This window comes from Alosa sapidissima, chromosome 7, assembly GCF_018492685.1.
Source record: "Alosa sapidissima isolate fAloSap1 chromosome 7, fAloSap1.pri, whole genome shotgun sequence".
Taxonomy (NCBI): Eukaryota; Metazoa; Chordata; class Actinopteri; order Clupeiformes; family Clupeidae; genus Alosa; species Alosa sapidissima.
The window spans coordinates 15,473,280-15,499,110 of NC_055963.1; the positions used below are offsets into that span (position 1 = coordinate 15,473,280).

At 40.2% G+C, this 25,831-nt stretch overlaps 1 protein-coding gene across 3 annotated transcripts in view; it reads left to right on the forward strand.

Moving 5' to 3' along the window:
• Positions 1–283: 283 nt before the first annotated feature.
• Positions 284–25,831, forward strand: part of LOC121713804 (erythroid membrane-associated protein-like) — a 54,303-nt gene continuing 28,755 nt past the window's right edge. Inside the window, exons 1-6 of one of the 3 annotated variants that reach the window (XM_042098752.1) lie at positions 348–421; positions 1,364–1,387; positions 10,964–11,152; positions 11,698–11,982; positions 12,262–12,285; positions 12,474–14,031. In XM_042098752.1, coding sequence (XP_041954686.1) covers positions 11,104–11,152; positions 11,698–11,982; positions 12,262–12,285; positions 12,474–12,835 — 720 coding nt within the window. In that variant the 5' untranslated portion in view covers positions 348–421; positions 1,364–1,387; positions 10,964–11,103 and the 3' untranslated portion in view covers positions 12,836–14,031. Of the gene's footprint in view, positions 422–1,363; positions 1,388–5,223; positions 5,348–5,469; positions 5,587–10,963; positions 11,153–11,697; positions 11,983–12,261; positions 12,286–12,473; positions 14,032–25,831 lie in introns of those variants that run through there. The other 2 variants (XM_042098754.1, XM_042098755.1) reach the window with 2 other exon arrangements.

Genomic DNA, 25,831 nt, shown 5'->3' on the forward strand with positions numbered 1-25,831 from the left:
AGTTGCATGGCAAATCTGGCCTGCTGAACTGCCTGCTTGGCCCCCACATTGCTGCTTGCAGCTATATTTATGAACTGTGTTGGTATTTTTAGAGTAAAACTGCTTGTTTTACGACTTTCAACTGCTTGTTGAAAGTCGTCGACTTCCATGTGTATACCATATTGCCATTAATCCTTGAATTGAATGAATAAATCACATGATCAAATCAAAACTCACTTCCTTTTTCAGAGTTTCAAAATGCTTTTAAAGCTTTGGTACATGATTTGTATGGGCAACACTGTGTTGTGTAAAGACAACAGATCTGACCTCACTACAGATTCGTCAGATGTGATGGATCGGTCAATGAGCAAAAATGAGGAGCTGAACAGAAATAGCTATTTCTTCCACAATTACAGGGCCAGACAAGCCTGGGAGATCAAAAGTAAATATAAATATCTACTTTTTTATGTTCTTCTTTGAGAATCTCACTCTCTCTGTGTCTGTGTGTCTATGTGTGTTAATATTTATGTTAAGTTATACAAGAATGAATCTGCGTCTTTTAGATTGGCAATAATCCTGGTGTGTAGGCTCCAAGTAGAAAGTTAATGAAATCAACGATGAAGCTCACACTTAAAAGGTTAAAAATACCAAAAGAAGCCAAGGAATTTAAATAGAAGCCTAAGGATTATTTTATATGTCTGTCTGTTTTTGCTTCTGTTTTCTATGATTGGACTGTATGCCAAGACCACTGCGGAGAGAAACCAGTGTGAGTTGGGGTACAGCGGGCTGAAGACGGAGACAGAGGAGCTACAGACCAACCTGACCAAAGACAGGGACCTGCTAAATGACCAGCATAACGAGCTGAAGCTACTGCATACCCAGCTACAGTTGAAATACAACATAACAGATTTGAGAGTGACTGATCATCTGCTATTGCGACTTTGTAAATTGGGTGAGGAACTGAAACTCATTGAATAACTGAAACCCAGTGCATACATGATTGGGTAGTTAATTTGCAAACAGAGTGCATTACCACCATCTGCTGGACAGAGGTGTGATAGCAAGTGTACCCAGAAGCCTCTTTCTGGCTTATGATGGCCTCCGGATGAATAACGCGAATTATGGCCTTTTAGAGCGAGTAATGTCATAGTAATAAATAAATCATTAACACTATATGAATAACAATTAACACTATGATTTTTTTTGTGAGTGTGTTAATCATAGATTTAATTAACTCCGTTTGTATAGATTACTTTTTTAAATGCCATCTAATATGATATTTTTCATTCAATTGGGTCTTTCTTTTTCAATTAATCAAGATCACGCCATTCATTGAAAGACACAAAGACCAAATAATCAGTTTTCTTCTTTTTGTGTCACACAGAGATGAAAGTAAAAGAAAATGCAGGTATGTTTTCTCTAACAACAACACAACACACATTTAGCTGGAAATACATTGCAAATCTTAGTGCCTGTACACATACAGAACTGATCATAATATTGACCAGTTATGAGGGCAGTACATGTTAGTAGAATACAAGTCAGAAAGGTCATTTTACTTAAGCTCAATGCTTTATATGTCTTCCCTTCCTACAGTGGACATATCACTGGACCCAGATACTGCAGGTCCCCTTCTGATCTTATCTGCAGATGAGAGTGTGGTTGGGAGACAGTCAACAGAGGCGCCCATCTAGTTCCAAAAGGTTCGATGTCCCTATTGTTTTAGGTAAACAGGGATTCTCCACCGGGAGATTTTACTATGAAGTTCTGGTCAAAGGGGTGACATCATGGTATTTAGGGGTCACAAGAGAGTCCAGTAACGTCTTATGCTTGATCACCCTCAAGCACATTGGTCTTTCTTAATTTAACTTATATAGTGTATTTAGTTTTTAGTTTTCTTATCTGTCTTATCTTCTACTGTCTTATTGTACAGTGGAGTTTAGTTATATGTTTATACTTACACTTATGTTTACCACTTCTGCTGTATGTGCATGTTGTGTGTTATGTCTGTATGCTACCGAGACCCTTGAATTTCCCCTTGAGGATCAATAAAGTATCTATCTATCTATCTAACAGGAAGGGAAGTATCATACCTCGACCACAGATCAGTCACTGGACCATACGCCAAAATGCTCAGAAAGAGTTTTTGGCTTTAGCTGATAACCGTGTCACTTTTAACCCATTAAGTCGTGTTGAGAGAGTGGGAGTGTGGATTATGAGGCAGGGGAGGTCTCCTTTTACAATGCAGGAATGTGGGTCTGGGACCTGCTCTACTCTTTGTTCATTTTAACGACACAATATATCTGTTCTTCTGCGCACAAGCAAAATCTCCTCTGATCATCACTACCCCGGTGTCTTGCTATGAAGACTTCTAATAATATCCATGCCATTTGCCAAGATTATGATAAACATTTGTGATGGTGAGATTTCGCTTTAACCCTCTCTGCTAATACTGTTGTAAGGAATCTTAAGGACCAGGGAAAGGAAGAAGGAAAGTTAAGAGGAGAGGAGACACACCGACAACAAATGGTAGTATTTTGAGACTGGTGTGTAGTGATTGACTGTGCTCCTCTTGTATATAAATATATGTTAGTGCTTTGATAGACTGATTTGATTTTGAAACAGGTACACCGTGTTTTAATAAAGTTTGTCTATGGCGGGAACATTTTGTGTTTTGAAATGGAATTTGGAATTCAGATTTTTATGAACAAAATGTGTATTTGAACAGAAAATAAACAGTTTGGTGAACTTTGTGATGTAAAACTGTTTTAAGTAAAAAATATATGGTAAAAAGAATTTCCAAGATTTTATATATTTCAAAACTGATGGCATTATGATTATTTTCATTAGTGTTTTCTGTGCAAAATATCCACATGAGGGCAGTATATAGATGGCAACAATTCTTCTTCACATCCTTGACCTTATGATGTCCACATCTTCACATCTCTCCTTGACCTCATCATGAAGAAATATGTGAATAAGAATTCCTTTGGAGGAAAAGTCAAAAGAAGAATTGAAGAGTTTGGTTCCAAAACGCTATATCCACAATTTTAATGAATTTTCATAAATTATTTATTTACATTTTGAAAGTAATTTCAGTAGAACTGTAAATGGGTATTATTATTTAATTTATCTTTACTCAATCAAAACAACACAACTCCAATTGGATTCACATTACCTGAAATACACAATTAAATAGCATAATGTTTTTTAAAAACGGAGATATAGCGTTTTGGAAAATACAAATGTGGTGTTAGAAGAATCCAACTAGTGTAGTCCAACTACTACACCAGGCTAGTGGGTAAGGAGAGTGAAAAATAGGATAGGAAGATAATTAACAAGATGATTAAATAGATATCCATGCAAGCAGCAATTTCATGTACCGCTATTACAAGTTTTGTATTGTAAGTGTTATAAGTTTTGTATTGTACTTCCATGAACATGACTGCTTTATATTTGGATTGGGTTAATGTCAGCTCACCCTTTGTTATTTCTGAATAAAACACAGTGTGTTTTCGTTCTACCTAAATATATTTCCATCCCATATGTTTGGGATAAGTATAATAGTATAAAAACTACCAAATGTTTCAGGAGTAGCAACTGATCCCAGTACAACATGATGACATAGCCGAACACCAAGTCACGATTCTGTTGTTTGTAAAAGGCCGTATTACAGTACACTCTGTCTCTCTATCTGACTGGATATCTGACACAGTTCAAACAGAGTAATTTGGCCTATCAGCATTTTTGCTGTCAGTAAACTCAGTAAACTTTTGAATTTCCCCTTGGGGATCAATAAAGTATCTATCTATCTATCTATCTAAAAATGTAACATTGATCTCTTTTCATTTATCTCTTTTCATTTAAGTTAACTGGTTAGCACCTGAGCCACTGCAGATTTCTAATGTATAAGTTATAACCAAAAAGTCATGCTATCATTATCAAAATCATTAGGTATGATATATTATAATATCTTATTTTTAACAAAGCGTTTTTGGTTCAGGTTAGAATTTTTATTTTCATTGTCCTTTAAGTGTATTACATCCTGTACATCCGGTAGTTTACAGATTTTGATGTACATTGTTTAAAAATCTCTGAAAATGAAAAGCTTTACAAATAAGCTGTGTATGTTGTGTGTCGATGCCTCAGTTTGTCTCTTGTCTCAGCCCAAGTCCAATTTCACATTTATATCAAAGAAACATTGCATCACAAATACATCAACTCTTATTTAAATAAGCTTCAAAGGGTTGGGGTTGAGAATTACAGGGAAGGGTTGGTCTCCTTTTATAATGCAGAACTGGGAACTACTGGGGATCACATTTCCCACATTGCCCTTTTCTTCTCGCGTACCCCCTAGTGGCAGCTTGCGTACCACCGGTGGTACATGTTGACTGTTGGCTGAGGAAAAAAAGAGAAATGCTGTCGCTCTGTCCGAGTGGGGATTTAAATATAGCCATTGTCTTTAGGTTAAATTGTGTGTATGGTAAAATTATAATCGGACTGGTAGTCTGATTTAACACTGCAAAACAGAAGCAGCAGCTGGCAAAGTCAATAAATAATTTCCGGGTCACAGCAATCGGAAAAAATAAATATCAAAAGTTTTGGCCCTGAGTCCATTTTTTAAAAGTTCTCCTTTTGATCTGACTATGAAATCAAAAGTCTGAAAAACAAAGCGTTATTTTTTTTGTTTGTACCACATTCATAAACAAATAATGAAATAACAAGTCATTTTTTTATTTTGGATTCTCAATTTAATATCAAATAAACAAATCATACACAGACCCACACCACTATCCAATATCCAGTATCCAGTATCCAATTATTCAATTATTTCAATGATACATTCTACCCCTGAAAGAGGAATACTGGCTTCTAGGAACTGCAAAAAATCCCTAGAGTGTGAAATTTGTGTGAAAGTGTAAGGGTCCTGTCCGTGCTCCTTTGTTTGTTCCCCATGTGCTTTGTGTTTACCTGCCTGTCACCTGTATTTGTCTCCGCCCCATCTCATTATTTGGTCTGTGCTTCCTGTCTTGTTAGTTTTCCCTCCGTTTCTGTTTCCACACCTGTTCCCCGTTATTGTCTTGTTGGTCTCGTCCAGTCCTCTGTCTTTCTGTTAATTAGTCTGTTAGTTTAATATTGGTTTCCACCTGTCTCTTGTTTTACCTTGATCATTGTCCACCTGTTCCCTGTTACCTATTGTGTATGTAAACCCTCTGTCTCCTCTCTGATTCTTGCAACTCTGAAGATTGCCTTGCCGTACTTTGCCCTACGTTTGGGTCAAGCCCTTGCAACCGTGACGGAAAGAGTGTGAAGCAATCCTCATGGCCACATCTGCTGTCGTTGTTTCAAAATGTTCTGGAATTATGTGGTAAGCAAGTTTTTGTTTCAGTACTAGTCAGACCACACCAATGAAGGAACTTCTAATGAAGAGTGGAGGAAGAGAAACCATTTGAAATGGCCCACCCATGCAACACTAACTTCTCATGCCAGTGGTCTAGTCCATTGGCATTTTTTTTTCTCCAGGATTGAATACCTCAACTGGCCGGTCCGAATCAAGAATCACTGTCATCACTCACATACATTACATACAGTACTCTGCTTGCAATAGTAAGTCCCTGCCATACACACAACACACATTGCACACTGCCCTCTCCCCACATACACAGCACACTATCCCATCTCCCCTGTCACCCCCCCAACACACACACCAAGACCCCTGGCAGTTGGGTTAGCCCCTTGAGCCGTGGATCTGCCCAAGGTTTCTTCCTTGGTAAGGGAGTTTTTCCTTGCCCCTGTTGCTCTTGGGTGCTCCTTGTTGGTGCCCCCCACCCAATCCCAATCCTCCCCCACCTTTTTTATGCAGCCCTTGCCACTTAATCTACTAAACCCCTCTTCTACTGCACTTTCAGGCCCCCCCCATTAATGCACAAATAGGCTGACACCAGACATAATTTCACTGCATTTCTTACTTCCAGTAACTATATGCATGTGACAAACTTCCTTGCATCCTTGTATCAAGACTGGGGATAATGAAAAGAATCACCTAATTATCACCTTTCATTAATTGTGTTGAATTAATTTCAATACTGTCAATGGGGCAGTCGTGGCCTACTGGTTAGCGCTTCGGACTTGTAACCGGAGAGTTGCCGGTTCGAACCCCGACCAGTAGGCACGGCTGAAGTGCCCTTGAGCAAGGCACCTAACCCCTCACTGCTCCCCGAGCGCCGCTGTTGTTGCAGGCAGCTCACTGCGCCGAGATTAGTGTGTGCTTCACCTCACTGTGTGTTCACTGTGTGCTGAGTGTGTTTCACGGATTGGGATGAATGCAGAGACCAAATTTCCCTCACGGGATCAAAAGAGTGTATATATACTTATACTATATGCTCCAATAAGATATCTTGGGTGGTTGGGATCCCTCTTCTCCTGACCCGTAGCAGAATGGTATGCTGCCGTTGAGTTGATTCAGTTTTTCTCCCTGATGGTCATTAGCCAATCACAATGCGGGGTCATTTTATATAAGTCAGGTAGGAAGTGATTTGAATGTGCCGCTGAGTGCAAGTCCTAGCCTGACGAGCCAGACCCACATTAAAATGTAGGGTCTGGGCACTCACCGTTCGCAGTGCTCAGTCCGAGGGGCAGGATAATCGGTTGTCTTTCAAATTCCCTCTGCACGCAATAGGACAGCGCTATGAGTCCCATACGTTTTCCCACCAGCGGAGCTAGTTGGCTAGTTCAAACTTTTGCCATCTTAAAACAAGCTAAATTTGTGTCACACTGTTGGCCAACTTTGTTTTCAAGTAGCAGGGAATTCAAGCCAAACCGTTGCAACTCTGCCATCAATCATTATGTTAAGCCTGCCTAACGACTCTATACACGATTTGATTGGCCTGATAGAAGTTTAATTTTGAGCTCACAAGCCAACGGAGAGTTGCTAGACTAGCCCTGGAAGCAAATGCAATTTGCTGCCGCTAGGGTGCGTCTAGATTTCTAGGCTATGCAAGTCCTGCTCCCTGGCTTTCTGGATCCTCAGCTGTGGGCACAATATAGTGGCGACATACCTCTGGGTCTACCAGCAGCCGAATACTGCTGCTTTGTTTACAGTCATTGTTGCCTGCAACTCACGTCACTTCCAGCTATATACTTTCAGCTGGCTAACTGGATCACACATCTTGGTCCTTTTACCCATTTGTTTTCGGTTGCTGTCCTAACTTCAGATCGTTGTGTTTGCATCTGTGTAAGTGGATGTGGAGGGTGTGCCTGTGTCTTTATTGCTATATCATTTTCATGTCTTTCTGTTTGTTTTCATTTTGTTTACCGGTGGCAGGAGGCCAGTTGTTTCCAGTGCTGCTGATCCCCAGTGTAGCAGCCTTTACTGCTGTTGATCTCTAGTGCCCGGGGTCAACACCAGATCCTTGTCCTCTATGTTGTGGGTTTGCTTTGATGTGTTTATTTGGTTGTGTCTGAGTGTGTGGCACTACTAATCCTGTGTGGTTCTTCACTCTGTTCCCCCAGGTAGAGGGGTAGTGTTCTTTCTGATGGTGGGATCCCCTTTTTCCGTCTGCAGTGTCCAGTGTCCCACTGGTTATGAGCTTTTCTGTCGTGTGTGTGTGTGTGAATGATCAAGCACGTGTGATTGGGTGACCCTCAATGCCTGAGCTCGCTGACCTATTTCTATTTCTTTGGGCAAAATTCCCATCTTAGCACAGTTGACAAGCAAATTTCCTCACCATGTTACACTGCTAACAGTGGGTTCAGTTCAGTATTATAGCACTTAATAGCAGCATAATTATGACCGCCGCTAGCGAAGCGGTCATATAGGGATTGTCCAAGTTCCCCCCCCCCCCCCCCCCCGTCATCTACTTCCTGAATTTTTGGTCAACGATACCCGGGACACCGAACCACCGGGGCACATGAAATTTGGTGGGTATGTAGCCCCACTAGACTTTTACGGAAAAATTTAGTTTCGCCCCCGGGGGCCACTCCCTCCCCCATGCTGGGCCCCCCAAACTGCGAAAAAAAGCTGTTTTTCCTAAATAACTACCTGAACCGTGGCACTGAGGATGAAGAATCTTTTATGGTATGTTGGTCTCAAGGGCCCACATCAACCTGGCGGCCCATAATCACTCATTTGTGATTTGCACCCCCCCGGTAAAAAATGAAAATGCAATATTCTGCTTTAATCGCCCCTATCTTCAGTTAAGATGTTCAGAACTGCACCAAATTTTATGTGTATGATTGACCTGGCATTCTCTGGGTGTATGCCAAGTCTCGTAGAATTTCATCCATTGGGGGGTCTAAAAAAAATTAGGTTGTGTACATTTAGTGACTGTACACTCATTGGCCTGTAGATGGCGGTGCACACATATACACATGCACACACACAGGCACCCACATACTATCGGTATTAGAACAGCCGATACATAATTACAAATTCGGTAGGATTAAAAGAAAGCCAAAATAAATATTCATCATCATCATAATCATGGCTGCATTTCCAGTATTGGCGATAAGTAGTCGTTTGTCCACTAGATGGCGCATCGTTGCAGTGAGACGTAATTTTGTTGGAAGTTAAAAGTGGGTTGGGAAAACAATGGACGCTTCCTACAAGGACTAATTTACCGCAGAGAACATCTAATAAGGATAGGACTATGTTCACATGAAATTTAATTCCCATTTCTTCTTGAAGCCGAAATAAATCTGAGGATGTTTTTCGGACATGCTTGGTTTTTTACTGCAGGTACGTTAATCTTATGATATCAATAAGGACCTAGGTAATGTTACCGTTAGCGTTGGTTGAGTGATGGAGGCCAATTTGATTGATTGCTTTTGTAGAAAACTATAAATGCGGTTATACCAAGCAAATTGATAGCAGCACTGTAATTGTATCTTTCGACTGTCATTTGTTGCACATGCTACAAAACCATTCTGTGCAATGGAAGATTTACCAACGTTACACCGGTCTGATACAGTTTTGCCTATACATGTGTGAGACTGAGACGCCTGTTTATTTTGTTTGAAGTGCGTGCAGGGTGTGAGAGGGGAATCGATGTGCTTTGATTGGTAGTTGTAGTCTGTGAAATTAAAAAGTACGTGTGTGTGAAGTATCCAAACAATGACACCTTCATTTCATTATGGCTGCTTTTAGCAACACACCTTAAGCTAGTGGGTCCCATTTAGAAGTGGCTACTTCATTCGCGCTTTCCTTGACTCATGGAGCTGCGTGAATTTTATTACAACTTTTCGCCACGATATGGCAGTTTAAGTCCGCTTGATACTGTAAGGCAGTGTTTCTCAAACTTTTTCAGACCAAGGACCACTTAACCAATGAAAAAAAACCTCACGGACCACCTAGCTAAAAAAAAAGAAGAGTAGACATACTTCAACAGTATATTACACAATAGGCCTCACCTTGCTAATTGTGTCAGAGGATTCATATGATTTAAACTGGCGTAGTATACATAGGCATGTTGCAGAACTGTTTGAATTTACATACAAGTTGGTTCAATATTGCAAACAACTCATCTATATTATATTCTACCACGTCTGCTCGCGGACCACTTGGGATAGCTTGCGGACCACTAGTGGTCCCCGGACCACACTTTGAGAAACACTGCTGTAAGGCGTAAGCCATTGGTTTCCAAAGGAGACTTTATTTGTATTGCCAGCATAGCCTATTGACAATTTATGTTGTAAATAGGCCTACCTTATAAGCCTACCTGTAGCTTAGGGAAGCTAACAGCTTTCTATTAGGATCTAGTTTGTTAGTTACGACTATATGGACTAGGCTGGGTGAACCCAGCCTGATCTGCCTGCTATTTATTTTTTGATTTCTTAAAAGATTGAGCTTGGTCTGATGAAAGCCAGACTAGCCATGGACCTCAGTTACACAATGCAAGGGAACATGAATCAGCCTATATTTGCACGAACAATAACGGACAACAGCTCTTCAACTTTGGCCCGTTAAAATGTGTATGAACAGTCTAGCGACGCATTTCATCAAGGCCCATTTGGACATGTCAGTTATTTGCACCACTGGTTAGATGTAAAACAGCATTTCGTTTCAGACTAGGCTACTGTTACTTAATTTGTGCATTTACAATAACGTTTCAGACTACTGTTACTTAATTTGTGCATTGACAATAAAGTATTACATGAACTAACGATTACTAAAATCTTATGTAGAAGAAGAAACTTTCACAAAAAATCCATCCATCCAAAAATGACCTTTGTTTTTGATAGCTGTTGAAAACGGCATGGAACTGACAGATGTTTTTGTTTATAAATACATACAAATAAATAAATAAATAACATTATGCTGATACCTTTTGCTTTTCCCAAATACAATGTAGCCTACAGGTGTAAGTGACCTTTCATCCATCCAGTTGCAATGGATGAACTGTGATGAACTGCCCTATTTGTGATTGTTTAGAGATTTTAAAGGTTTTATAACAATGCTACATCTTCTTTGGCTATTCTACAATCTATTCACCTTTTCAGCACCAGTAGGCTACTTTCTGTGCAGCCGCACACACACACTCAGGCATGCCAAACAAGCATACACAAAAGTTTCAAGAGTGGGGGATGGAGTAAAATATGGAGACAAATTGAAGTGTGATTTATTTTCGCGGAACGGATGTACAGGACTGAGCGGTGGTCATATGTTGTACCGCTATGCGGTACATCTAGTTAATTGTGTACTGTGTTGGTATTTTTTGGAGTAAAACTGCTTGCTTTTCTGGTGTAATCATATTATGATTAGGCACCAACTCCCCCAAAACCCTCAATGTTAAGCACAAAGACCTACTGTATACATGCGCGCGCGTACACACGCACATATTCTTAGAAACAGAAGGACTAAAAGGCATCAACTTCCATGTGTCTTGCAGTTCCATGTGTATTGCAGTTTTTCTCCAATCATAAGTTCCTTGAAGTGAATGAATATGAGATCACATGATCAAATCAAAACCCACTTCTTCTTTCACAGTTTCAAACTGCTTTTAAAGCTTTGGTACATGATTTGTATGGCCAATACTGCTAACACTGTGGTGCATAAAGACAACAGATCTGACCTCACTGCAGGCTGGTCACAAATGGATCCGTCAATGAGTGATGAGATGAACAGAAATGGCTATTTCTTCCACAATTACAGGGCCAGGCAAGCCTGGGAGCACGAGTAATTATAAATATCTCCTTTTTTTATTCCATGTTCTTCCTTGAGAATCTCTCTCTCTCTCTCTCTCTCTCTCTCTCTCTATATATATATATATATATATATATATATATATATATATATATATATATATATATATATATATATATATATATATATATATATATATATATATATATATATATGTTTATGTGAATATTTATGCAAGAATTAATCTGCACATTTTAGATTGGCTATCATCCTAGTGGTGGTGCGTAGAAACAAAGTAATTAATGAAACCAATGATTAAGATTGCACTCAGAAGGTAAAAAATTAGCAAAAAAAAGCAGAGTGATCCACTCAGGATTTTGTTAAATGCCTAAACAAACTTCATGCTCTTAGCCCTGTAAATAGAAGCATGTGCAGTAGTTTGTTTGGATGTTAAGAAATAATCCTGAGTGGACTACTCGGCTTCTTTTGTTTATTTGTTATATTTTGAGTGTAAGCTTCATCGTTGGTTTCATGAGTATTTATATTGAAACAGTAACAGTGCACTTTCTCTTCCTCAGGCTGGCCCAAGTTGGCTGTGCTGCTTGCAGGACTACTGTGTGTGGCGCTTCTGTCTTCCATGATTGGACTGTATGCCAAGAGCACTGCGGAGAGAAACCAGTGTGAGTTGGGGTACAGCGGGCTGAAGACGGAGACAGAGGAGCTACAGACCAACCTGACCAAAGACAGGGACCTGCTAAATGACCAGCATAACGAGCTGAAGCTACTGCATTCCCAGCTACAGCTGACATACAACAAAACAGATAGAGTGAATGATCATCTGCTATTGCGGCTTTGTAAATTGGGTGAGGAACTGAAACTCATTGAATAGCTGAAAACCAGTGCATACATGATTGGGTAGTAAGTTTACTTCTATGAGCTGAGTGTGCTTCCTCTTTTTTCATGGCCTTTTAGGGTGAGTAATTTCATAGTAAAAAATACTATTTTAAGAAAAAATAACACTATGATTCAGTCTAGCTTTATTTTCATTCGGGTCTTTCCTTTTCATTGAATCAAGATCATGTTATTCGGTGTAAGACATAAAGACCTGATCATAGTTTTTTTCTTCTTTTTGTGTCACACAGAGATGAAAGTAAAAGAGAATGCAGGTATGTTTTCTCTAACAACAACACAACACACATTTAGCTGGAAATACATTGCAAATCTTAGTGCCTGTACACATACAGAAATGATCATAATATTGACCAGTTATGAGGGCAGTACATGTTAGTAGAATACAAGTCCGAAAGGTCATTTTACTTAAGCTCAGTGCTTTATATGTCTTCCCTTCCTACAGTGGACATATCACTGGACCCAGATACTGCAGGTCCCCTTCTGATCTTTTCTGCAGATAGGAAGCGAGTGTGGTTGGGAGACAGTCAACTGAGGCGCCCATCCAGTCCCAAGAGGTTTGATGCCCCTATTGTCTTAGGTAAACAGGGATTCTCCACTGGCAGATTTTACTTTGAGGTTCTGGTCAAAGGGGTGACATCATGGTATTTAGGGGTCACAAGAGAGTCCAGTAACAGGAAGGGAAGTATCATACCTCGACCGCAGATCGGTCACTGGACCATACGCCAAAATGCTCAGAAAGAGTTTTTGGCTTTAGCTGACAACCGTGTCACTTTTAACCCATTAAGTCGTGTTGAGAGAGTGTGAGTGTTTGTGGATTATGAGGCAGGGGAGGTCTCCTTTTACAATGCAGGAATGTGGGTCTGGGACCTGCTCTACTCTTTCAACCATGTTCATTTTAACGACACAATATATCCGTTCTTCTGCGCACAAGCAAAATCTCCTCTGATCATCATCACTACCCCGGTGTCTTGCTATGAAGACTTCTAATAATATCCACACCATTTGCCAAGATTATATAAACATTTGTGATTCTGGTGAGATTAACGGTCTTTTGTATAATGTAGCATTGATAAAGTATCCTCTGCAATAGCATTTGTTCAAAAGCTATAATGATGAACAAACAGGTCATTTAAAAAAAATGAGCGGTGTAAAAGTAACTAAACAGATAAATAGACCAACCAGAGACCTAGCCAATTAGGCATAGACATTATTTCACTGTAATTACATGGACATAGTGTAAACGAGACTATTTGAGATTGATTTTGTTCAATGTGGAGAGGAACAGAGGAACAGAGAGAGGACAACATAATGCCTGGACAAAGGAGAGGAATAAGCTACACACGGGAGAGGAAGAGCCCCAGGGAAAGGTCAAGAGTAGTTACAGGACCAGGGAAAGGGAGAAGGACTGTTACAAGGAGAGGAGACATGCCCAAAGGTGAGGAAGAGCTGTTGCCACTGATGAAATAGGACTATGCATATTTTTTGTCCATTCTGTGCTTTTTACTGAATATGTGTATTGTATTTTGAGACTTATGGAACCAAAGGGCAGCTAAATTGTTTGCAGTTGCAAAATGCTGTAAAGATTTTACTGCAGCATTTCTGGCATAGTATTTTCATACTGTACATTCTAAATATAAATTTTAATTTACTTTTAGATAATATAATGCTAAAATGACACATCTAACACTCATCCAAAAACAGATGGGTATGGTAAAACAATGGATCACTTATTGTACACTGTATTCAGGTTGCTGTACTGAAACATAAAGTAACACACTTTTTGAAATGACACAAATGATAGTATTTTGACTGTGCTCCTCTTGGATATAAAAATGTGTGCTATGCTTTTAGACTGATTTGACTTTGAAACAGGTACAAATAAAGTTTGTTTATGTGGGGAAAGTTTTTTTTTTTTGTGATGTGGTGTTGTGGTGATGTGGACTTCATATGTTCATGAACAAAATGGTTTCAAGCAGGAAATAAACTTTTTGGTGAATTTTGTGATGTATGTGTGTTGCTGTGTTAATACAGTACTTCCATAGTATGTCCCAAAATACTATAAGATTACCCATATTTGTCATTCTGGAATTATTACTGGCAACAAGCACACTGAGCGACTCATAAATGTAGAATATGGAATTAATACGGATGCAATTTTGTTTTGTTTTTTCATAGAAAAGTCTGCAAATACATTCCAGTACACATTTTACTGTTGTAGATATGGACCAGACCAGACTGTGATGTGACATTCATTCTTATATTTGTATGCGTAAGGAGATATCATACAGTAAAAGTAAGTTCATATATGGACAATTGGACAACAGTATATGACCTTGAAAGCCACAGGTGGTGATGGCATAGAAAAGTGTGGGTTTGGTTCCCACTCGCCACCATTGTGCCCCTCAGGAAGGCACTGAACCCTAAGTTGCTCTATAGGGAGACTGTCCCTTTAGGTCACTCTAGATAAGAGTGCCAGCTAAATGCAGTTAAACAGAGTGCACAAGCTGTACTGTAAATAGCAGGGTTGCAGCATTGTGTTGTATATTATTTAAAATATAGTATTAGTCTGGAGTTCTGGCTCTGTTCTAATCAGCTACAGCTGCTGACGCTGTGTGCACTTGCAGTCTTGCTTCCACCAGGGGACAGGCTTGTTCAAAATAAATATGGACAAACCAGAGGGACAATATTCCATACCATTATTTTTCATCTCCTAATGCCTCCAGATGCCTCATGCCAGACAAATCGCCTCCACTATTCAATGACACAATCTCTGCTTTGATACAGTATGTTGGGCATGCAGCTCCACAGCACACAAAGAGCTGCCCCATCATACAAAGAGAGAGTGCGCATTCAGTAGGCCTATTTAATTAACGTTTTTCATGTGACGTATTCTAGGTTCTAGACTATAGCTTTGTTTAATCCACCTGGTAGGCAAGGGACAAGTTGAACCCATTGAACATCGTCTGCAGCTGCCTCTCAGTAGGCTACATCTCTGTATTTCAGCAATGTCAACATTTCAGGCATCAATATATAAATAAAGGTGATGATGAAACGTTATCCCATTGTTCAATATTTGATAGCCTGTCACAGGAACGTTCGGCCTATTTCACTAAAATCGCCCTGATTTGGTGCATTGATCTGTATCGATAATGTTATGGGAGAACCCATATACAGTCTGTGGGAGAACCTGCATGTAGCCTAATGGTAGCCTAACTTTTTTTCCTCTGTTCAAAACTCGGTTTACACGAAGACGATAGGCTTTCTTAGAAGCTGTGAAATTTGGCCAGAAAGGAACGTCTTCCCTCTGAAAGTTGACACAAAATCAAACAATATTTGATCATTCAACTTCAACTGAACAGCGACAGGTTTTGGTAGGCATGTAGACTCAGCAGACGTTAAACGGTAGCACTAGCCTACAGTTATAGCCAGCGTCAGTCAGCATCATGTAATATTAATGGCGTTAAAGTCATGAATCCTGTATCATATTATAACATAACAGCGATGGCTTATTTAAAGATATATAACCACCCAGAAAAACTCAGAATGTGAGTGATAAAGTTCATTAATTGTATGAGACTTTTTATTAGTTATCCATTATATTAGGCTGTTATTTTGGTCATGTGGACTTGACTAAACGGGTAAAGATAATTCATAAACTGCTATTCTTACATGACTGAAGCAGTAGCCTAGGTTCAACAGTGGTGTTTGAGGTTGCTGTGTTAAGTTGTGTGTGATCACTAAACAATTCATAGGATCAAATCAGTTTATTTTTACATATGGGAGTTAGCCTAACTGACCTGTGGGGTATAGCACATAAGCCTATTCTGTTTTCATTTATTAGCATTTGTTGTGATTATATAGGCTAATCAAATGACAGTCATGATAACGTTAAATAGAAGGACAGGAGATAGGTGATTGATGTCCACAAGCACGAATTTCACGAGACAAAACTGTAACGGTAAAAATATTCTTACCATGTTTAAAATGCTGCACTTTTTCCCTTCATAGCCTATCTCTTGCTATTAATTTTTGGATGACTGTAGATAGTTGTATTTTAGCCTACGTCTTCGTAGACAGTAGCCTAGGCCAGTGGTTTTCAAAGTTGGGGCCGGGGGCCGCAAGGGGGTGCCAAGGGGGCCTCAGCAAGTTGGAAGGAAAAATAAAAGCAACAAACACATTTGAAAAATCTAAAATATACCTATTACTATGAGGGTTGTTATACAATACCATTATAATAATTTGTCGCATATCTGAACATTACTATTATTCCCAGTGTATCATGGAAAATATAGAGTGATAGCTCTCATATAGCAAATGGCCGCAAATGGCATTTTTACACACTGTATGCTCCATCGTGAAGTACTTGTGGCTAAAATAATTATTAGGATTAGCTTAATGAATTTTTTACATTTACCGTAGTATTGTCAATGGGTTTAATAACACATCAAAGGGGTCCTTGGCCAGAACCTAGTGGTATTTGGGGGGCCTTGTCGTGGAAAAGTTTGGGAATAAAAGACTTCACAGCTGCTAACGATCATCCTCCACAACCATGAGGATAGGTAGGCTAAACGGTTGTTCGTCGCCCTTTTTTGCTTCTTATTGTAAAACCAACTGTTAGGGCCTACACAAGTGGTCGGCATCCCGGTCAATATTTGATATTAAAATTTCAATTTTGAAGCTATTTGTAACCATGTGTAGCCTATGCAACCCGACTGTTGTAGGCTGCCTACCACTGTAGTTGTAAACAAACGGTGACGTAACATTAGAACGGAGGAGCAAAACCTTAATAGGAGCCCCAGTGGACACAAAATTCTGAGCAATGGCACCTCCTGCTGGACATAATGGGCAGGAGCAGACAACTTGATAATAGGATTAAAGACTGAGGAAAGCCAGGGGGGTGGGCCGGTGCAGTCAGAATTTTCCCGGTGGATTTTAGTGCCCCACTCCGCCCCTGCATGGCATACTACGAGAATTAGAGATATACGATTGGTGAGCAGGTTAACAATTTATTTAAGCACTAAGTCTTAAAGGGTAAATGTCTTAGTCAATATCAATCTCACTTCAGTTGAATGTAAAAGTAAACTGACATAGTCTACTGTAACAAAGTAAAGTAAAGTAACAGTAACAAAGGAAACTTAACCAACTCACAGAGGTAAACTTAACAAGTTAAGTTAGAGATAACAGATACACCAGATAAAACAGTACAAACCCAGAAATAGAGAGAGAGACAGAGAGGGAAAGAGAAAGGGAGAGAGATGGGGAAGGAGAGAGAGAGGGACAGAGAGAGAGGGAGAGAGAGGGTCTGAGAGGTCAGAACCCCAGGGCAAGACCAAAGAGAAAAGAGAGCGCACATAGACAAGAGAACTCTTGTTTTATCATCCCCTTGGGCCAACCCCCACTCATCAGAGCCTTTGTTACCTGAGGGGGATGGGTGTGGCCCAGGTGGATATCATCACCTAGAACTATAATGTAGTTCTTAGTCTACAACTATGCACAGATACATTAAATTGTAATGAAACCATGATCAGACTGTTGCCCACATTACAAGTATTATTTCAAGACCAAACATGAGTCTATTATTCACAACATACATTTATAGACCAATACTGTATGATAATGAGGGTTGTGGAGCATCTCACCATAAGACAACTGGGGCTTGTTCTGGGAGAGGCCCAGTATGCTAAAGCGTGATGGTCTCCACCCAAACCAACATGGAGCCAGGCTACTCTCTGACAACATAACGTCCACACTGAGGCATTGGCATTCTGTAGAAAATATTACAGATTCACGCCCCCCAGATATTGATTCGAATGGCATTATACATGTGGATGGGTCTGAGAATGTTTTCTGCAGGGTAACATACAATACTACTACCATAGATCAAGCTGCTTCATGCAATAGCATGACTTATGCTTATAATTCTATTCCAACGTTGATTTCTACCCAACGTATAGTAAAAAGAAAAGAGAAATTTAAAACTAGAAACCTAACAAATATTCTTTCCATATCTCAGCATATTCCTCAAAAGCCAGAGGCATTTTCAGCTAACGTGGGCTTACTAAATATAGGTGCACTTACTACCAAAACCTTTGCAATCAATGATTTTTTAGTGAAAAAAATTGGATTTTCTGTTTCTTGTTGAAACCTGGCTGACCTCAGACAGCGAAACTGTTCTTGTTGAAACCTGTCCCCCTAATTATAATTTCTTCCACTCAATTATACAAGGCAAACGAGGTGGTGGAATTGCCTCCATTCTCTCAAACAAATATAGCTGCACTAGAGTCAACTTTGGCGAATTCGCTTCCTTTGAGTATATTGCCCTCACTCTGAAGGCTGACCCAGCTGTACTTCTAATAACCTTATACCGTCCTCCTAAACCAATCAGGTTTTAGATCAAATCACAGAAACAGCTTTAGTAAAAATAGTCAATTATCTTAGACTGGCTACTTACTCAAACAAAGTCTCAATCCTTATTCTTCTGGATTTGAGTGCGGCATTTGGCACCATTGATCATAGCATCCTAATTCACCGCCTTGCGAAGTGGGTGGGTCTCTCTGATAATGCTCTAAACTGGTTTCAAACCTACATTACTGGCAGAGATTTTTATATCAGTCTAGGAGATCATGTGTCTGAAAAACATGACTTGCCTTTTGGTGTGGCCCAGGGGAGCTGCCTTGGTCCCCTGCTATTTTCCCTATATATGCTTCCGTTTGGGAAACGTCATAAGTCAGCATAATGTTAACTTCCATAGCTACGCAGATGATACCCAATTGTATATTTCTGTGGAGCCAACTAACCCAGATGGCCTTTGGTCCCTCACTGCATGCCTAACCTCCATTAATCAGTGGATGAGCAAAACATTTTTGAAACAAAATGATGACAAAACAGAGGTACTTTTGGTTGGACCAAAACTAAAGCGAGACATTGTTCTTAGTAATCTGGGGAACTTGGTGCACCAGGTCAAACCAAAAGTAACAAGCCTCGGTGTCATCTTAGATGCAGAGTAGGGATCGACCGATATATCGGCCGGCCGATATATTGGGCCGATATTTGCGTTTTTTACGTGGGCTGCGTTCTCCGATTCCGTTCCCCCCATTATTTACATACAGGCGTCCACAGGCAGCTCTGTGTTGCTGGAGATGCTGCAATTCACGTGCAGACTGCCCCTCCCCCACGAGCAGAGAGCTGAAAGCCTGCTCTTCAAGACAACAGTAAACTTTAAACTTTCAAAGCATCTTTTAACTGTTCTACTTAGCTGAAATATTGCCATAAACTTTGAAGGTGGAAGCAAGTTTGTGGGTCCAAATGGAAAATGCGGATGATATAGGTAGCCTACTTTATTTAATGCTTAATGCCTCGTTTATAAAACTGCTTGCCATTGTATTTAGGTAGCTGCAAATAGCTAAGTTGTAGGCTTGGCTATCCATATGCATGCGGTAGCTAGCTGTTACAAACACTGATCATATGATTAAGTAATGCCAACGTTGTTCCGTGGTATTTGTGGGAGTTTTATTCAGCGACCACCTGGCTGAGTGTTGGACGCGTGTGGTGTGTGTGTGTCTCCCTCCCTGAATGCCCCTCTTCTATAAAACTGCTTGCCATTGTATTTAGGGAGCTGCAAATAGCTAAGTTGTAGGCTATCCGTATGCATGGGGTAGCGGTAGCTGTTACGAACACTGGTCAGTCATATGATTAAGTAATGCCGACGTTGTTCCGAGATATTTGTGGGAGTTTTATTCAGCGACCACCTGGCTTATTCCAAAAATAATTCAGTGGAAATGCATGGATTCCAGTTGCTGCTACTGGAAGAAACTGGAATCCATGCATTTCCACTGAATTATTTTTGGAATCTGATCCCTTATCATACCTGTTCATTCTTACTCGTTGCTCGACTTATCGTGACTAAATTCAAGATGGCTGCAAACGCTAAACTTCGTGAAGATACTGTCTGTATAAATCGTCTTGTAAGTAAACTACCAGTGCTTTTTCAAAGTTCTCAATGTCTCGTTTTAAATGTCAGGGCCCTCGGAAGTCTACCAATGAAGTGTGGAGATACATTGAGCCTCGTAAATGGGTGTAAAACAGTGATTTATTTGCATGGCTAGCCCGATGCCGAAGCACCACCATTGAAAAAGCTGTTGGTAGCATCGGCTAACTAGCGCCAGATTTTGGAGTGCAGGGGACAAGCCAAGATGGGCTATGAGACATACGTTCACACTCGGTATCATGTTTCAATACACTTAAGGTCAATATCACACCGGAATTCTCCTTTAACCATATTCAGTGCACCCATCCATAAGTTCAATGTTCCTTTTTTAAATTGAGAATTATAACATTTGTTATCATCATTTGTCTACTTATGTGTCATTTGTATGATGTAAATTGAGGGAGCAAAATAAAAGCAGTATCGGCTCCAAATATCGGCTCAAGAAAATCGGCAGCCTGTATCGGTCATCGGCTTAGGCTGATAGAAAAAAATCGGTATCGGCACTAAAAAATCCATATCGGTCGATCCCTAATGCAGAGTTAATTAGGGTCCTCCCCCAGAATTTTTATTTGTTTGATGTGATTTCCTGTATTCTGGTGCAAGACATCAAGTAGGCCCAGGACTGAGTTAACCTCTCAGCAGAGGGGCCAGAACAAAGAACAAATGGCCACTTTATGCATGATGTTGGGAACCTTTGGCCATGACGAGCTAAGACTACTGATCGAACATATCCACACATGTAAATTGAATGCAAAAGGCATTCTTTAGAAATGTAAAAGAGTTGGACAAAAGACGGGGCTTGCAACTGTATCTGTACTGATTAGGTGTGGAAGCTCAGGTTTATAGCGGCCTGAAGTTTGTCTGTATTGTTGGGTCTGGTGTCTCTCATATTCCTGTTTGGGTCAGGTGAGTTGGCTGGCCAATCAAGCAATACCATGGTCAGCAAACCAGTTTTTGCACTGTATAGGCAGGTGCCAAGTTCTGCTAGAAAAGGCAATTAGATCTTCACAAAGCTTGTCAGCAGATGGAAGCATGAAATGCTCTCAGATCTCCAGATGGCTGCAGGGGCGCCACGGGGTCGGGGGGTGTATAACGATTCTAAAGGCCCAGCACTAAGCCCCCCAAATAATACTATATACTATAGGGGGCTCAGAATTATTGTCTGATAGGGCCCAAATTATAGCAGCGCCCCTGGGTGGCTACATTGACCCTGGACTTGATAAAACACAGTGGACTAACACCAGCAGATGACATGGCACCCCAAATCATCACTGACTGTGAAAACTGGACTTTAAGCAACTTGGATTCTGTGCCTCTTTGGATCTTTATTGAACCTTAATTTCCAAATTAAATTTACAATTTATTTTTATATGAAAAGAGGACTTTGGACCACTGGGCAACAAAGGTATTTTTCTCCTTAGCCCATACACACTTCTAACCTTGTCTCTGCAATAATTGCAACTCTAGAAATGCAACACTTATAGCCCATTTCCTGAACAGATCTGTGTGTAGTCTTGATGCACCGACAGGCTCAGTCCACTCCTTGTGAAGTTCTTGTATCGTGCTTGTGCATTTTCCCTACCACTTTTCCCTTCCAGTCAACTTTTCATGAATATTCAATGAACAGCACTCTTAGAACAGCCAGCCCTTTCTGCAATGACCTTCTGTGGCTACCCTCCTTGTGGGTGTCAGTGAGTGTCTCCTAGACAACTGTCAAATCAGCAGTCTCGCATGTTAAGAGTTTATAATACAGAAATGTCAACCTTCTGAAAAGTAATTAATCGGACTAATCTGAAATAGTTAATTTATACACTTGGTTGGGGAGTTTTTTTTGCATAAATGACTTCTTATGTTGTGTATGCTGAACCAGACTGAGAGATTAAAGGCACAGGAAACCAACATCTCTGTGTTATAAACAGTTTATTCTAATATTTGTTTATGATTTTTTTTTTTTTTCCATGAGCTGTGATCCGTAATCAAGAATAAAACAACAAACTGACATATTTAACTTTGTGTAGCCTAGTCTAAATATATGAAAAGTTTTAAATTCTGAAGGAAAAAAAAAACTTTTCCACATTTCTGAGGTGCAACTGCAATTATATTTGTTATAGTTTATATACAAATAAGCATACATTGCTTTTTATAAAACCTACAAAAATATTCAGAATAGTCCCAGACTATCACGGCACTGATCCAGGGAGCATTTTGCGCCAACAACAGGACTCCATGTCAGAAGAGGGCGCTACTGTAGTTGGACTAGCCTAGTGGTGTGGTGGTAGGAAGAGAGGCCGCGAAGGAGTGCAGTGTTTTTCGAATGCGTCTCCCAAAATCTTTGGCACAACAAGATAGTCAAAAGGTACACTATTATATCATGCGATACAGGATCTGTGAACAGAACACGATCAGATGGGCAGCCCCCACTGCACAGCGCTATCATTCCACAGTAACGTTACTTTGGCACAACACCCAGCAGCAATTTTGGACCCTTTTACTGTTTGTACACAGTGCGTTCACTTTGTGAAACAGAAGTTAGTTTGTCAAGCTACTCAAAGGGATTAACCACAAAAGATTGCGAAAACTATCTGAACACCCAACAACTGGACATTTTGATGCGTAAATCAGCGTTTAAAACTGAAGTTTCTTCTTCCTCGTTTGAATCGGTCTGAACAGAACCTGTTTACGGAGAGCCTGTTCACTCCCGTTCTTTCCGTTCTTTCGAAAGTGGTTGCAGTTCACCCATAATTCCCCTAGGGGTGGTCGTGAGCGAGTCCCAAATGAATGGGAGTCTATTGGACTAGACGGCTACATTAATTTTTTCACTTTTCATCAAAAAACATCACATTTTATTGTAGTTTCCACAACTACAGAGTTTCCCTTGAATACCCTTGTCCTTTCTGTGTTGTACAGCTGCTCCGTTTAGAAATGATCTGGTCTGAATGGATACATGAACGTTACCTACTTCTGTTTCCAAAATTTGCACAGATACAATTTGTAGGTTGATTTCATAACTGAATTTATACTTTATCTTGTCTGAAGATGTAGTTTTTATATATATGCACAAATTAATATGTTTTACAAAACCTATTGACAGAAATTCAGAAGAAAGTGTGCCCATTTTTATGGAGTCAAAATAGGGTCATTAATATTGAGAGGTTGTGTAAAGATGTTCACATGTGTAATAAAGTTTTGCAGCTGTGCAGAAGGAGTTCTGAATGTGCAAAGGCATTTCGTACCTGTAGAAAAAATTATGTACCTGTAGAAATATTACGTACTTATGTAAAATAAATGTGCATCTGTAGAAATGTTTTGTACATATGTCGGGGAAATGCGGATCTGTAAAAATATTTTGTACACGTGTGGAAAAAAATATGTACCTGCACAAATACTTTGTACGTGTGTGAATCTCCTACGCGATGCTTTGCTGCGCAACACTGAAAGTACGAGCGTGAAACTGAGATACAATGCTTACGGACTTTTGACCCTAATTTTACGGCCTTTCTGAAGAGCCAATCAACACATTGCTTACTGCCAACCAATCAGCGTTCACCCACCGACCTCCCAGATTCTGGCGCTAAACAGATTGGCTTCATATGGAAGAGCCGAGCAGAGGCATGCCATGGAGGAAGCAGGCAAACAGGTGGGTGTTTTACTTATAAACTAGGGGTGTACATACGAATAATGTAGGCCTATAATGTTATAATAATATTGTATTATTACGAATATTGTGTGCTTTGCAACAGTCTCCTTAGGCTGAATAATTGATTTATTTCTTTGCATTGTGCAGGCTAACGTTACCTTCACAAATACATTAGCCTAACTTAACAGAACAGACAAACATTGGGGTTGCAAGATTATAACTTAATTAAGAGTGACGTGGTAGCTCAATTTATACTGTGAACGCAAAAAGGGTTGAAGCGGAGCCGTAACTTAACGTTAGCTATTCCCATCCGCTTTTTAGACATAGGTTAGCTAGCAGTAATGTTGACGAAATAGGTGAATTATTCATTCCATTTTCGTAAGGGTGATTCAGTGGTTTCATTCATGATTATAAACAGTAATACTGTACACACATTTATGTTTATCTGCTATTATTATTTGATATAAGAACACGTTTATTTTGTGAAGGCGCCTTTGCAAGTGACGTCACGATTAGTTCGCGCCACAGCAAAATAGCCTAGCTAGTGGACAGCAAAAAGATGAATCAAATGGATGGGTTGTAATGGGACATAGCGCCCAGTTAGGAGATTATAGTGAGATTTAACCGTAGTAATGCCCTTCCAGGACTGATGGTTTATTGTTTGGAATACAACAACATCCCATTTTCTTACATAGGTATATTTTGTTTAGTTTTCTTTGTGTTTTGGGAGTATTTCAACCACAATTGCAAGGTTATCTCCTCAGTTTATGAAGCACAGTAGCGGTTGCTACAGCAACCATAGACATAATGCGGTAGACTACCTACCAAGCAAGCAAGCAAGCACTTAGGCTAAGGGTACGTCTACATGAAACCGCCGGGTGAATTTTCTCTTACCGCTTTCACACCTTTAACGACACCGGTAAAGAAAAAACTCGCGTGCACACACAGAGGTGTAACCGGCTAAATGTGCTGTAGTGCATATGCCAGACCATTCGATGGCGCCGCTGTGCAGAAACTTCACGATAATTTTGCGTGAATCGCGTAGAAGAAAACGTTGTTGAAACAGTTTGTTAAGCCAGAGAATGTCTAATAAGGGCTCTGGTTAAGTAGTCGCATGAAATAAGGAGACTACAGACAATTCGGTTTTCAATTCAACTTTTAAACTAATAAAGTTCATTTTCAAGGTATGTGACTGCTATGTGAAATTTCAAATGCTTAGCCTACACATTGCATTAGGTCTGAGCACCACTGGAGAAAACACTAACATGCAGTAAGCTAATGTTTAACTAAGTTAAGCTAAAGTGTGCTTCTAACTTAGCCACTAAAGGCTGATAGGCTGCATTGTGCACATAAATCATGACAGGGGAAAGAAAAACATTTTAATATGATAAATAAACGGTTTGGTTTGTTTTGACAAGCAGCATGTCAGGTCGAGTGCCGTGGCTGAGTTGAGAGGTGGGGCTATGTCGTCATAAAGTTGCCGGCTTCGCACCAAGAGGCGTCTACACGGCGAAAGTTAGCCGGCGGTTTCAAAAGCTCCCACTTCGGAAGCCGGTTTCAAAAGCTATCGGTTTCAGTCTCCTAAACTTCCGGCGTCGTGTACACGCAAGGTGTAACCGTTAACAAAACCTCACCGGTTTCACAAAAACCGGCGTCGTGTAAACGCCACCTAAGTCTATGGCAAGATCTGAATGTAAATGAATAAACCCGTTCAAGCGTTTTCTATGGTGAAACCCTTTTGATGACAGTCTCACGGTGGGTTTCCACACAGCGAAACACCTCGCGATTTTCGGCCAGCGAAATTTCGCCTCGGTGGCGTGACGGCGAAACCGCTAACCTTTTGACTGCAGTGTCTAGCCAGTGGTGGCAAGCGAGCTAATTAGGCTAATCAACTAGTTCAAACGTTTAAGTACTTAATGAAGATATCCAGGGGTCTTTATGCCTCGACTAAGTTGATGTTGCCTATAAACAACAATTCATGTTCATAGAAACAACAAGGTCAATAAGACATAACATATTTCATACCTGTGTTGCAGCATGTAGCCTAGCTGTCTAGCTAGGTTTACAATGCAATCCAATGTCCTAAAATACTAGCATTTCGCCTGTCAGCTAGCTAAAAAGATTGAGTGCTTAAACTAACATACAGTATATAGTGGTCTATTTAGTGGTGTATGTG